Source organism: Salvelinus sp. IW2-2015, linkage group LG14, assembly GCF_002910315.2.
Source record: "Salvelinus sp. IW2-2015 linkage group LG14, ASM291031v2, whole genome shotgun sequence".
Classification (NCBI taxonomy): domain Eukaryota; kingdom Metazoa; phylum Chordata; class Actinopteri; order Salmoniformes; family Salmonidae; genus Salvelinus; species Salvelinus sp. IW2-2015.
The window spans coordinates 12848554-12864518 of record NC_036854.1 but is presented as its reverse complement, the minus strand read 5'-3'; the positions used below and the strand labels follow the sequence as shown (position 1 = coordinate 12864518).

Sequence of the window (15965 nt, the reverse complement as noted above, 5' to 3'; positions counted from 1 at the left end):
ATCTTGAGTCAGTATTGTTCTTTACCTCCCGTGGTATCTTCCTTCAGGAGCCTGCAGGTACTTGGTCAGGTCAATGCCTGCATCCTCCCAGCAGGTGATTGCCTCTGTGAGCTCGCTCTTATATTGCTCTTTAGGAGGGAGGCTCTGCCCTTCCCAGCCTATTGACAGCAGAGGAGACTCAATAAGCAACGGGGTCTTGCTGCAGGGACAATCTCAGCAGAATATACAGTATACGGCTGATTGTGCTTCTGTTCCCATAAGCACATAATCAATAATGTAATAACTTATGTGTCACGCCCTGACCTTAGAGAGCCTTTTTTATTCTCTATTTGGTTAGGTCAGGGTGTAACTTGGGTGGGCAAATCTAGGTTTCTATTTCTTTGTTGGCCTAGTATGGTTCCCAATCAGAGGCCGCTGTGTATCGTTGTCTCTGATTGGGGATCATACTTAGGCAGACCTTTGTCCCACCTTAGATTGTGGGATCTTGATTTTGTATAGTTACTGTGTAGCCTGCAGAACGTTACATTCGTTTATATATATATATTTTTTGGGTGTTCATCAAATAAAGAAAGATGTACGCTAACCACGCTGCACCTTCTCCTCATTCCATCAACGATCGTGACAGAAGATCCCACCACAAACAGACCAAGCAGCGTGGCCAGGAGGAGCAGACATCCTGGACATGGGAGGATATCCTGGATGGTAAGGGATCCTGGACGTGGGAGGAGATCCAGGCCGGAAGGGATCGCCTTCCATGGGAGAAGACGGAGGCAGCGAGGGAGGAACAACGGCGACGAAACCAGGAATCAAGGAAATGAAGGAAGCCCGAGAGGCAGCCTCCCCCTAAAATTTTTGGGGGCACACGGGGTGGCGAGCGGAGCAAAGGTGGGAACAAGAACCAACTCCCTCTAATTACGATGAGGAGTTGGTCACGGTTCAGATATCATGTTTTCCGGTTCTGCGCACCGTGCCTCCAGTGCGCACCCTTAGCCCGGTGCGTTCTGTGCCTGCTTTCCGCACTTGTCGGGCTAAAGTGAGCATCCAGCCAGGACGGGTTGTGCCAGCTCAGCGCTCCTGGTCTCCAGTACGCCTCCTCGGTCCAGGATATCCTGCGCCAGCTCTACGCAGGGTATCTCCAGTGCGCCTACACAGCCCAGTGCATCCTGTGTCAGCGCTCCACACTTGCCGGGCTAAAGTGAGCATCCAGCCAGGACGGGTTGTGCCAGCTCTACGCTCCAGACCTCCAGTGCGCCTCCACGGTCCAGTATATCCTGTGCCAGCTCCATGCACCCGGCCTCCAGTGCGTGTCTCCAGCCTATTACGTCCTGTGCCTGCTCCACGCACGAAGCCTCCAGTGATGATCCATGGCCCGGAGCCTGCAGTGATGGTCCATGGCACGAAGCCTGCAGTGATGATCCATGGCACGAAGCCTCCAGTGATGATCCATGGCCCGAAGCCTCCAGTGGATGATCCATGGCCCGAAGCCTCCAGTGATGATCCATGGCCCGGAGCCTCCAGTGATGATCCATGGATCAGGAGCCTCCAGCGATATCCATGCCCGGAGCCTCCAGCGATGATCAAGCTGTCCGAGGTTTCTCCTGCGATGGTCTGCAGTCCGGAGCCTCCTGCAACGGTCTGCAGTCCAGAGCCTCCAGCGACGGTCTCCAGTCCGGAGCCTGCCAGCGACGTTCCCAGTCAGGAGCCTCCAGCGACGGTCCGAGCCTCCAGCGAGTTCGGTTTCTCCACGGTGATCTACGGTCCGGAGTCCGCGACGACGATCTATGGTCGGAGTCCGCGATGACGATCTACGGTCCGGAGTCCCCGGCGACAGCCCGCACCAAAGGCGCCACCGAAGTGGGGGAGCCTCAAGCGGAGCAGGCTCTGCCGTCCCGCCACGGAGCTCCACCGAGATGAGATGCCCACCCGACCCTCCCCTATAGTTCAGGTTTGCGGCCGGAGTCCGCACCTTTGGGGGGGGGGGGCGTGTACGTGTCCCGCCCTGACCTTAGAGAGCCTTTTTATTCTCTATTTGGTTAGGTCAGGGTGTGACTTGGGTGTGCAAATCTAGGTTTCTATTTCTTTGTTGGCCTAGTATGGTTCCCAATCAGAGGCAGCTGTGTATCGTTGTCTCTGATTGGGGATCATACTTAGGCAGCCCTTTTTCCCACCTTAGATTGTGGGATCTTGATTTTGTATAGTTACTGTGTAGCCTGCAGAACATTACGTTCGTTTATATTTTGGTGTTTTTTTGGTGTTCATCAAATAAAGAAAGATGTATGCTTACCACGCTGCACCATGGTCTCATTCCAACAACGGACGTGACATTATGTCTATATCAGGGTTGGGGGTAGAAGGAGGAGAGAGGAGGTACTAAGTAGCCTATGTTTGCTTATCTAACCGCACACTTTGCCATATTAAGAGTGTTGTAGGAGTTTTATGATAGAGTTTAAAAAGACTTGATTAAGAATGAGGCCAATGTAGAAAGGTCCATCCATATTCCATTGCAGTGGCGACCCGTCATTCAAGGCAGGTGGGGCTCTGAATGATGGGTCGCCACTGCAATGGAATATGAATGGACTTTTCTATATAGGCTTCATTCTTAATCAAGTCTTTAACCTCATTCTTAATCAAGCCTTTAATCATGTGTTTTGAGCCCCAGCTGTTTAGCAAAAAAATAAACAATGTTTTTCTTTTGGTTGTTGTTGCCTGTTTTGCATATTATTTTGGCAATAATGCATGTCACATATCAGTTTACAAACAATGTAAAACAATGTTTATTGAGTTTTTAAAGCTGCATACAAACATGGTTTCTTTTTTGCATTCTTCAGTAAGGCAGCTCCAAAATTCAGGTGTTTCAGCCTAGCTCAGTGCTTTCTGTGGTGGAGGGGCAGTCAGTGGAAAATACAGAGCATAGGGGTTGGTAATCTTCTCTAGTTGTGCCGTGACTGGCTCAGTGTTCTGTCACTCATGGGGACTAGAAAGTTCAAGCCCCCTTGGATGCTGGCATAGATTTACATTAGTAGTGCCCTTCCAAGAAGGCTCAAGGTCATTGGCCCCAGATAAAATTATGTCAAATCACATTATATCTACCGTAGCTTTGATTGGACTGTTCATGTCAACATCATACTTTCAAAATCTTAGCTAGCGAGCTAGACAAGCAGTCATCATCATGAATCACGTTGACAATCTACTGGTAAATCCTATTCATTCCTTGTCATATGAAGAGAAATTATGAACAAAACGTATCGGTGCTCATCGGCTATTGGACATAAACATTACACAAAAAGTTTGAAATCGCAAATTCAACAATGAGTGGTTTGGAAGGAATCAGTGGCTAAGCAATCACTATTTTGCTTTCCCGGCTATTCGGTGGAGAGGGTGTGTGATCCAAGTCTGGGTTTAAAGGTCTCTTTTCCAAGATTAAAAAGAAAAACATTCACGCGCAACACCATGTGCCAGAAATGGTTGAATAAATTGGCCATGCTGTCAATCCAGCATGACTTCTGCTGCGCAAAGCAACTGGAAACTCGGAACTGGAAAATCTCAGTGAGTTCAAGACAACTGTGAAAATAATTTGCTCCGACTGGGAAAATACATTTTGAACAGTCATCCAACTCAGAATTCTAAGTCGGGAACTGAGGCCGCTTTCTTGAGCGCCGACCTGAAGATCATTGACGTCATGATTTGACCTTGTTTTCCGAGTTCCCTGATGTCTTGAAAGCGCCATAAATCCAGAGAATGACAGACTTTGATGACAAAGTTTGATGAAAAAATTTGCCCACAAGAAGGACTGCTGCGCCACCTTCTTGTTCAAGTAAGCACAGCACAAACGTGAGTCCAAAAATGTATTGTATGCTGCTGCATAAATGATGTAATATGCCAGGGAGATATGTATACTGTAGCTAAGAAAGTAATACTAAGTGTATGTTGTGTAGTAAGATGTTAGTAGCCCATGTGCCTCACCCTAATAATTTGGTCCCTTTCCCCCTCCTAATGTCACTTACTGTTCTGACTTGGTGGTACACATGTAGCCTTTAGCTTGTTTTAGAGAAATGTAATCATCAAATATTGTAAGAGCTTTCATTGTCTGATTATATGCACCCTTTATTTCTCCTACAGCCCCTTTATTTGTCCTACGGTTCTCACTTGGTGTACAGGGAGAATACTGTAAGAACGGCCCATGTTCTGAATTCTGTCGCTGTACATTTCAAAAGTGCTGAACAAATATTTATATTGACTACGTCCGTCTTAGCTCGCGCATTAATGTCTTAATCTTAGCCTCTTATCCGCTCATCATTCCCTTATGCCATAGTTTGTACATCTCAATTGTCAGTAGAAACCACATTTTTTTTAAAGGCAGTAAATGAGGCTGAATGAACTGTTTCACTGCCAGACGAGCCTCCGCTGATAGCCAGGTGTAGCAGTGGTAAGGATTGATAGAGTGAAAAGAAAAGAAAGCTCTGCTGTTGGGACAGCTTTATGTAGGCCCTAACAGTTTGTCACCGTTATAGTGCAATTCATGTATTGTTTAGTGTTGTGTTGTGTAATGGCTTTGCTGGCATGCCCCACCAAGATTTACATGCTAAAATCGCCACTGCTCCATTGTGAGATATCCACAATCAGTGATTCCATTGAGTCTGGATGGATTGGTATTGAATGAACGGTGTGATGGTATTGTCTGGTAGTAGGTGGTATAAAACATCAGCATACGTAGAGCATGTTCATGAAAAATGATTATGTCGAATACAACGGCTATAATGACTTCTAGAGGGATGTGTGTTTTGTACCTCTCTCAGTCTCTCTCCATCTTTCTGAGTACTCCTCTGTATGGTCTCGGAGTCCCACAGTGTGTGTGTGCCACCACTCGACAGGTGGGGTGTCATAATCTTGTCATTATTTGTTAGCTTACCGAGTGTCTCACACTGTGTTGTAACTGAGGTAGTCCAGGTGAAGTGGGCCTTCTCAAGGGCACTGTGTGTGTCGTGTTGTGTGGTGTGTGTGTGTGTTGGTGTGTGTGTGTGTGTGTGTGTGTGTGTGTGTGTGTGTGTGTGTGTGTGTTGTGTGTGTGTGTGTGTGTGTGTGTGTGTGTGTGTGTGTGTGTGTGTGTGTGTGTGTGTGTGTGTGTGTGTGTGGTGTGTTGTGTGTGTGTGGAGTGGGTCAGGGTTGGTCTCAATTCAGAATTGCATTGAGAATGCCTCATAAATTCTTGAATTTGAATTGAAGTAGGAAACAGGATACAGAATTGCAATTCAAATTTGAATGAAATGAAATATAAGTGAATGAAATTCAAATGCCTCTTCTATATTAGGTGTAGCGTATATAAAAATAGAACAGAACAGAACAAAAAATATAAACACAACATACAACAATTTCAAAGATTTTACTGAGTTACAGTTCATATAAAGAAATCAGTCAATTGAAATCAATAAATTAAGCCCTAATCTATGAATTTCACATGACTGGGAATACAGATATGCATTAATCAGGCTGTTGATTGTGTCCTGTGGAATGTTGTCCCACTCCTCTTCAATGGGTGTGCGAAGTTGCTGGATCTTGGCTGGAACTGGACAACGCTGTAATACACATCCATATAGAGCATCCCAAACATGCTCGATGGGTGACATGTCTGGAGAGTATGCAGGCCATGGAAGAACTGGGACATGTTCAGCTTCCAGGAATTGTGTACAGATCCTTGCGACATGGGTCCATGCATTATCATGCTGAAACATGAGGTGATGGTGGTGGATGAATGGCACGACAATGGGCCTCAGGATCTCGTCACGGTATCTCTGTGCATTCAAATTGCCATCGCTAAAATGAAATTGCCTTCGTTGTCCGTAGCTTATGTCTGCCCATACCATAACCCCACTGCCACCATGGGGCACTCTGTTCACATTGTTGACATCAGCATAACACTCAACCACACAACGCCATACACATGGCCTCCCATCTACCCGGTACAGTTGAAACCAAGATTCAACCATGAAGAGCACACTTCTCCAGCGTGCCAGTGGCCATCAAAGGTGAGCATTTGCCCACTGAAGTCGGTTATGACGCCGAACTGCAGTCAGGTCAAGGGTGGTGAGGATGACGAGCACGCAGATGAGCTTCCCTGAGACGATTTCTGACAGTTTGTGCAGAAATTCTTTGGTTGTGCAGACACACAGTTTCATCAGCTGTCCGGGTGGCTGGTCTCAGATGGTCCCGCAGGTGAAAAAGCTGGATGTGGAGGTTCTGGGCTGGTGTGGTTACACGTGGTCTGTGGTTGTGAGGCTGGTTGGACATACTGCCAAATTCTCTAAAACAACGTTAGAGATGGCTTATGGTAGAGAAATGAACATCAAATTCTCTGGCAACAGCTCTTTTGGACATTCCTGCAGTCAACATACCAATTGCACGCTCCCTCAAAAAAATCTGTGGCATTGTCTTGTGTGACAAAACTGCACTTTTTAGAGTGGCCTTTTATTGACCCCCGCACAAGGTGCACCTGTGTAATGATCATGCTGTTTAATCAGCTTCTTGATATGCCACACCTGTCAGGTGGATGGATTATCTTGGCAAAACAGGATTGCTCACTAACTGCGATGTAAACAAATGTATGCACAAAAAATGAGAGAAATAAGCTTTTTGTGTGAATGGAACATTTCATGGATCTTTTATTTCAGCTCATGAAACATGGGACCAACACTTTACATGTGGCGTTTATATTTTTGTTCAGCGTACATCTTGTATATAAAATATCAAACATGTCATTATATACATGCATAGAAAATATTATTGAAACAATATTTCAGGGCAAATTCTTATATATCATTAATCACTTACCTTTTGTTAAATATAGGGGGAAAATACATTTCCCACATTTCCCGGAATGCATTAGTTTTACCTTCAAGTTAACCCTTTGGCCTAGGAGGAAATATAATTGGCTATTCAAAGCACTAAGGTTAAAAGAGTATATGAACATTGTTTCCAGAGAAAAGTGATATATTCTTTAGTATCTGGAAGTGTGACCTTTCTGATTTAATGAAACTCTCATGTTCTATGACTGAGTGGAATTTCTTTGATTTGCACTGATTCAAACTCAAATTCAAATTCTACATCCTGTGGGGTGTGGCCAATTTAATTAGAATTTCAACTCATGAGTTGAATGGGTGTGAATTCCAAAATTCTGCATTGAGACCAACCCTGGTGTGTGTATGAGAGAGAGCCTTCACCCCATCTCCCTCCCTCTCACAGCCTCTTGCCCCTTCATCCTCCACTGAGCTTCTGATCTCTGTCTGTTAGACTAGACTAGAGACAACAAGCATCACATCAGACACAATTCAAACAGAAGGTCAGGTGATTGGTCTCCAATGATCTGTGTGACTTAGTGATGGGCTCTCTCCCTCCCTTGTGTGTAAACAATGATAGAGTGTATTTGCACACCTCGGCGAATAGCGGTGCGTTGATTAAAAGGGACTTCCAGTGTTTGGGCCTCCCACGCCGTCGTTTCAATCTCCCTCCTCTGTTTGAGATAGTCACCGGTTCACCGGGGCAACCTTCTTCGCGACGATGACTCACACTATAACACTAAGCAGAAAGACGCCTCTCTAACCTTGGCTGATGTTGAAGTTGACGAGTAAGCAAGGCGTGAGTTTAACATTGATTTTCAACAATGATTAACCTTTTTCTTTAACAGTTTAGCTAGGTACTAGAAGTTCCCTCTAAGTACCCTTGGTAGAGGCGCAGGGGGAAGAGACAAAAGTCCTGAGTTCAAATTGGAGCAGATTTAGAAGCATCCCAATTAGTGCCTGAGGGAGAGAGATGGGCCTGTCTGGTAGAGGAGCACTGATGAAGCACCTAGGCTCCGTCATTAGCCTGCACACTGAGTCCCTCGACACCCCCGTTGGCCACAGAGCTTGATGAGGTGGGCTGGAATGGACACAGCGTCTGTCTCCTTTGTCTACTGCTGTTGCTGTTCCCTGGCACGGCTCTGTCTTCTACCATGTGCTGCTGGGCTTTCTGTTCCAGAAATAGCTGGCCAAGTGTATGCAAAATCAGCATTGTACTGTATGCAAAATCGTTTTCATATGCTGCTCATATGCATGTAATGTATTGAGCAGGTCTGGGATCTGTTGTATGTGACAGGAATGTATCCTTTGCCAGAGGAGACAACCCTATGTTGAATGGTGGTTGTCTGTGCTGCAGCCTAGTGTGATTAGTTTGTTGGCCCTTATCAGTTCTCTTAACAAGCTCCGTAGTGACACCTCTGCTCCGCTCCAGGCCCCTGGTCATCTAGTAAATGTCACTATAATGACACACGCATTAACATGTACAGGTCCAGCAGGCCAAAAGAGATAATTGGGGACTGTAACCAGCAATGAAAAGGAGAGATGTCAAGGATTCTAAAAATGACATTTTGGTTGTAGAGTAAGTGAATGTTTTGGATCATTTTTAGGTGCATTTATTTTAGGAACATATTTCATATTTCATTGTGCAGTTTTCGAAATGTGCAATGATTTCAGTATAAAAACCTCGGTGTTTAGAATTGTTTGGACTATGAGGTTGCTAAGGAAACATTACCATCCAATGGTCTTGTTATTCTTGATCAGGTTCTAGGACTAGTAGTGCTTTAATTGGTAGAGTAATTGAAATGCAGAGCCCTGCAGGATCTATCCCAGTAGCATCGTTTAATTGTTTTTACATGGCCAATCAGTGTGTGTGTGTACCCAGAGAAGCTCCAGGGGACCTGTGCTAGCTAGCTAGCTTCATTTTCACTGTCACTACCCAGACAGGTTAATGTTCTCTTATTCTGGCCTTATTAAAAGCTGCTGCCTGCTACACATCCTGATCCCATACTCATCACGTCTCCTCTGCACTTCTAACCAGGTCTGGAGATGTTTTCTGATTTCCTCAGGTACATTTAAATTGCTTTTCGGTGTCTGAAATGGCAGTGGAATACTGACCCATCGAGCACATAAAGTGTGTGAGTGCCAGGCAGGCTGTGATAATAGCGTGCTCAGAGACACTTGGCTCTAATAAGAGGTGTTTGATTGCTTTTTTAATGTATTTCTCCTCCTGTTGATTATGTTTTCGGCCGGCTGCGGGGAGGACAAGCTCTTTCATGACGCTGCTGCTTGAGTGATTCTGAGCTCAGCATGTGAACGTGGATCCTTACTGTAGATAGGCGAGGTACAGTAGCAGTAATGCTATAGAATATATGTAGAGTGTCTATATTTATAGATTTGTCGTAGAGAGGAATGGTAACAGATCAGACTATTCCTCACTGACTTCATACTGTCTAGGTATAAGGAGATTGATATAGAAAGAGCATACATAACATCCCTGTTTAAATGAAGAGATAACCTGCTCTTGGAGATGGACGCTTAGACATGGACATAAAGCTCAGTAAATACACCTCTATCTTTAGGAAATATTTACCTTTCTCTGTGAACAGTGGCTGCCTGGCTGACAGGCTCGGTAATGTTTGCTGTGCTGTGTGACCCATACCCTGTCTTTTTAAAAGCTAGAACACGTCCCAGTGGAAATCAGTGAATATGGTTGTTAGCTAGTAGAGCACAGAACCATCAGAGTTTGGGAAAGAAACGGTTCCCCATCAATGCACTGCACTCCTGTGGACCCTAGGAAGAGTAGCTGCTGCTTCAGCAACAGCTAATGGGCATCCTAATAAAATACTTAATACTCAACTCCCTCCAGTCAAGGAATGGAAGTCATTTTGAACGATTTCCCAACAAAGGTTTCTGTTCGTTCTACACTTGAGTTCACTCTATGCAGCTATACAACTGGCGGCATATTTTTGTGTGCATAGAAAGACTGTCAATATGTAAATGCAGGGTAATTAGACAATTTCCTTCAGTGCATCTGTTACAGAGTTAGCTTAGATTTCAATAAAGTACCAGTACAGGTGTCAGTGTACAACACTGTAGCTGCCATAGTATTAACCCCACCAACCTGTGTCTGACAGTTTGATGTTTTTGAGGCTGAAAATAATTTGCTTTTGAACGCCTCCCACTCGCTCCCCTGGAAATATTGTTGGGCTGAAAGTCTGCACGCACTTCTTTGTTGTCTCCAATTATTCCTCCACTCCTGCCTTACTCTATTTCTCTCTCTACCCACACTCTGATCCCAGAGAGCTTTCTTTCACCAATTATGGTCATAAAGAAAGGCGGCCATTTTAAAACACTCTCATGTTGGGCTTGTTGTGTTAAGAGATTACTGCACTTTGCTAGCTGTATAGTAACTGAGATGAATTGAAAATAAATAACTAGCTAGCCGGTGACTGCATTGATCTCTTGAGATTGCAGGAATGCTTTTTTCCTCCCATGATCCTCGGGGAAAGGCTGACTTCTCTCATGTGTGGTTTTGTTTATCTGTTTGTTTTGTCATGGTAATTGTTTCCGTCTTTGTATCCGTCTTCTAATTAATTTGAAATGTTAGCCACACACTGAAGCTGAAAGGGACATCTTATATACAGTAGTTTCAGCATGTTAAGGCTTATAAGGAGCTTACGCACTTATCCCTAGACAATGTCAATTATATCCACCCACAACATCTCATGAGCACAGTTATATTCCCTGTGGGAACAGACGTTTTTAGAACATGTCTCTCTTATCCTCTTCACAGGTGAGGAGAATTTACTGGCAATACTGAAGAGGCGATGGTGGAAGTACATGATTTTGGGATTGATAGACATCGAGGCTAACTACCTGGTTATCAAAGCCTACCAATACACCACACTAACCAGCGTACAGGTGAGTCTGTTTTCATCTATCACATGTGAACCCATAGGTGTGCGTGTATGTGCGCAGGGGTGCGTGGGTGCATGTGTAGGTACAAGCCTGTCCCTAGACGTTCCCTTGACTGGCCACTGGACAGACATAAGACAGTAATACGGCAGTGACCTTTGTTGAGTCTACATAATAAGATGACTAATTAAAGGTACGCTGGCTGACTCTCACCCCGTGTGTCAGTTCATCTTCAGTAAATTGCAGTTAGTGCCAGAGGAGCCTTACTCAGATCCATCCGAGAGGCCTCAGTTCCTTGGCGCAGGGCTGGAGGGATGGAAGGAGGGAGGTTTAAATGATTATAGGAGAGTCTTGGTGAGAGCACAATAGATTTCTTTCCTCTAATCTCACCTGAATCTGACATTTTCCTCCACTCCTCCAGAGCCCAGGTAGGACTCAGGATCAATTCCAGTGGCCCGGTGGCTGCAGAGATTTGGGGAAACAGATAGTGAGGAGTGTGTCGGTATCCCCTCTCTAGTAATGAATCAGGCCTCTAAACTCTCTCCTCTCAGTGTAGTCAGTTAGGGCTGAACGGGAACAGACGATACCATTAACACTCCACCGGCTAACCAGGACTCTTCTAGTTCCTCCAGCATACAGGCCTCTCACACTCAGAGAGAATGAGAGAGGAGAAATGAGATCCGTGCCAACTGCAAAGTTGTGATAATGGGTATTGATAGCTCTTGTGGTGTACATGCTGTACTGAAACCATATTAGTTGAGTAGTTTCACTGTAGTCTAGTGTCATTTTCATTCGTCAAGTCTATGGTAGCCTGAAAATGTGAGGTATCAGCAACAATCGGAAGAAATAGATCAATTCCCTCTTCAGATCATAGTGGAGATGTGTAATTTTCCATTTGCAAGAAGTGGGAGGGAACCATGTGGAAACAAGTTGGCAGAATAACATCTGTAAATGTGTCTTCTGTCAGCTTGTGGGTCTCTGCCTCTGCCTCTACTCAGCCAGACAGAAAACAGATGGAGTGTCAGGGTCTATATCCGTCAGATAACGCTCAGCTCACATTGTCCCCCGACCGCCACTCGAGACCGCTCCGCCTCGCCGTTATTTCGGGAAGTGGAATCGATGACCGGCACGGCACCGCTGTCTCACGACAGAGAGAGATAATCCGTGGCCTGGGCCTGAGTCCTGCTCTGGGCTGGAGCAGCGGGAGTGGGAGTGGCAGGGCCAGTGGTGTGGAGGGCTGACTGTTCTGTTGAAGTAAAGTAGGGGAAGTGTAAAAGATACCAGAATCCCCTCATTCCCCTTGGGTCTGGCCCTGTGACAGACAGACAGACAGACAGACAGACCTCATTCCCCTGTGATCTGGCCCTGTGACAGACAGACAGACAGACAGACAGACATACAGACAGACAGACAGACAGACAGACAGACAGACAGACGGGATGACGCAGTGACGAGTTGATCAGTACCTCCATGCCCTGCTGACCCAAAGTCAGCACAACGCACTGATGTGACAAGCACACGAATGGCCTGCAGCTACTGTTTACACAGCGATGGATCTGACTGTCACTGAATGATTAGGTCGGGCGGTGACGAGAGTGATAGGGTGACTCTCTTCCACAGTGTAGAGACAGAGATATTTGAGAGTAGCATTGCACAGCAGCAGCTCTCTCTCTCCAAAGTAAACCCAGCCTGAGCATATGGCGAAGGTGATTAAACATTCAGAGGAAGGGGTGCTCATGGAATCACTGTAAATATTGACTCCGTAAACAGCTASAACTCAATCTGGGACTCCTCAGTATTTTTGTTTTTCGAGGTCTGCTGTGCAAGTTTGTTTGATATTTAGAGAACAGCTCAGGTCAAGTGAAGTCAAATGAAGTAAGTTTGGTTGTTAGTTGGAGACTTTATCAATGGACTCTCTCACTATAAGGCCAAGTTATACTCTCCTCTTGTTACTCTGTGCAGGGTCATTTGCTATTTAGTTTGATTGGCTTTCACTAACTGATTCCTTTGGGAGGGTGGAGGAGAGAAATAGCCATAACAATTCTCAACAGTCTTATGTAAACTATAACAAGGTTAGACAATGCCTCATCAATATTAATATGCAGGCATGAAGAGAACTGGGCATAAGACGGTGCTATAAAATACTTTCCCATTAAGGGGAAATTATTAGTTGTTATGAATGGTCATGGTGTCTGGCTAGGCTCCAGTATGAGGAGATCAGTGGACACATCTGGGGAAAGCTCCTCTTCATCAACTCGTTAAAACAGGCAGCCACAGATGTAGGATCTTTATTTGAGCCAGTTTGCTGCAGCAGGAAAATAATCCTGCAGCAACAGGAAATGTGAATTATTATGTGGACAATTTTTTGTAGGGGTTGATGCATTCCTCGTTAGGGAAATCAACAACTTTAGAAGCCTTTTTAAACCTCAAATACACTACCAGTTTGCATTTCCTGCTAGGCAAAAGAGTGATCAAATTAAGATCCTACATCTGAATGCTTCTCAGGCCTCCACTTCAAGATATGCAGGTAGCCAGCCGTGGTCCTGGTGACAAATCACTGTAAAACAGAGGAATTAGTTTAAGATTTATTTAGGCAGAGTTAAGCGGAAAGTCTTAGGACTGACTAAATCGCATCATTCTCTCTCCTCACTTGGCTAAGTCTCATAGGACCTGTGATAATTGTATCGGTTTCATTAGTTTGCTGGTATTCGTAAAAAGGAGCAGAGAATGTCATTGACAATGTCAGGTCTATTATTTTGCTAGTAATTCACTGTAAAAGTTGTCGGGTTAATGCCAGAGCTGTTCCCCAGATAGCCCTGAGAGAACAGGTGAGAGTAAACACAGAACTCAACCTCAATCACTCACTCACTCACTTTCAGGGTTCTCTCATGTTTATCGTTATCCCTACACTGTTTATTTATCTTGCTCCACTTCCCTTTTTCTCTCTCTCTTGCTCGCTCTCTCTCTCTCTCTTGCTCCTTTTCCTCTCATCCTTCTGTCATCCTTCTGTCATCCTCATCCTTCTGTCATCCTTCTGTCATTCTTTTTCTCTCTCCTGCTCTCTGTGATTGTCCCTCTCATTTCCTCCCTCCACTTTCTCTCTCCACTCTCTCTCGCTCAAGGGCACGCTTCACTACAGTAACAGACAGGTTTATATAACCAAGCAGTGAAAAAGCCTTCCATTAGGCAGAAACACACTGGCCTGATGAGAGAGTGAGACATACTGGGCTGTCGTTTACACATCGATAAACCACACGTTATTATGCCAGGGTTGTCTTAGGTGTCAGAACATTCATTGCACACATCGATGTTGTGAGCTGCCAGGAGAGCCACCGCACCACCTCTTCTCCTCTGTGTACTCAACCTGTGATGAGCAGTAATGGGGGGGGCCATTTTGCTGTCCTGCGGTTAACCCCTCGTTCTCCTGTGCACTACCTTTCCCAGAGGGTGAGCCCATAGTGCTACCACTAAGTGCCAGAGAGGCTTCCCAGAATGGAGGCCTGATGGACCCCTAGGCGATCATAAACCTTCCTCTCCTCCCTCCTGCATGGCCCCTTCTCCTCCCTGACACGCCATCCTCCATCACCCCTAATTCGCCATCCTTATTTTCTCTCATCACCATTAGTGTTGGACTGTCCTCTGACCTTGTCCTCTATAGTACTGTGTGTCCCCGCTGTCCTATGTGTCACCCCTGGACTTTGTGGTGGGTGGTTTTAGCTCTGCTGTGATACCATCTCTGGTGTTTAGGTGTGTATTTTGTCTATGTGGTGTACAGTATCTTGGAACTCCATTGAAACCATTTTCTCTGTGTGTGTCTATGAACTAGAGTTCAGTGTGTCCATTCTAACCCTGTATCTCTCCGCTCTGTCTGTTAGCTCTTAGACTGTTTCACCATCCCCGTGGTGCTGCTGCTGTCCTGGTTCTTCCTGCTGGTGAGGTACAAAGCCGTGCACTTTGTGGGCGTCGGGGTGTGTCTGCTGGGCATCGGCTTAATGGTGGGGACAGACGTCCTGGTGGGAAGACAACAGGGCCTAGGTAACACACACATGCTCACACACAAACACACACAACTTTGGACTATATGGGCGTAATATCAGGTTTTGATTTAGGGGAAGGCGAGGATGGGTAAGCGTAGCCCTTTTTTCTTTATGATTGTTTATTTATTTAATTTGAAGATGATATTTCTAATGTACAAAGGTTGTTTTTTTAGTTTGATATGATATAACCTAATTGTAGAGGTCGGGTATATTATGACTTAAAAGCTGTGAATCGGAACGAATAGCTTTTAAGATTGTAACGGCTGTTTGAAGAAGAGGACCAAAGTGCAGCGTGGTACGTGTTCATGATTTTTAATAAAGCTGAACACTAGAACAAAAAATAACAAAGCGGAACAAACGAAACAGTTCTGTCTGGTGCAGACACACAAAACAGAAAATAACTACCCACAAAACCCATGTGGGCAAGAGCTACCTAAGTATGGTTCTCAATCAGAGACAACGATAGACAGCTGCCTCTGATTGAGAACCACACCCGGCCAAACAACAAAGAAATACAAAACATAGAACACAAAACATAGAAAGCCCACCCCAACTCACGCCCTGACCAAACCAAAATAGAGACATAAAAAGGATCTCTAAGGTCAGGGGGTGACAAAGATAAAACGTAATAAATATGAAATTATTTATTATAGGGCTAGGATAAAGGATTATATAATTAAAAACCTGCCTAGCTTCTCGATTGGAATAGGCCTATACGATCCTAAAATAATTGGTTATTACACTTTTACATTTAAAAAATACATCTATATATAAAATATGTAAAGGATGATTATTGTTCCCGATACACACTGGCAAATTGATTAGGTATTGTCAACAGGGTTGTTGTCTCTAGTGTGTGTGGGCTCGTTAAATTATGATCTGATTGTGCAAACTGTGCAAACAGATCCGCAAGGAAGATGGATTCTTTTAAATATGCTATTGGACCAAAAACAGATCTGGCTAATTAATCTATATGGGCCAAATAATGATGATCCACACTTCTTCGAAAATATATATAATAATCTATGGAGCTTGCAAGCAACAAAATAATATATTATTATGGTGGGAAATTATAATATGGTTTTAAGTACCTCAATGGATCGTAAAGAAAATCACTCTACAAACTATCACCCTCAAGAACTGAAGGAGATCACGAAGATCATGAATACATTAGAACTAGTGG

General features: G+C 44.8%; 1 protein-coding gene across 1 annotated transcript in view; it reads left to right on the top strand.

Annotated features, from left to right (window-relative positions):
• The window catches only part of LOC111973418 (solute carrier family 35 member F1), a 118496-nt gene that overhangs the window by 70695 nt on the left and 31836 nt on the right, over nt 1–15965 (top strand). Inside the window, exons 3-4 of the mRNA XM_024000783.1 lie at nt 10624–10751; nt 14621–14780. Of these exons, the coding sequence (XP_023856551.1) occupies nt 10624–10751; nt 14621–14780 (288 nt within the window). The remainder of the gene's footprint in view (nt 1–10623; nt 10752–14620; nt 14781–15965) is intronic.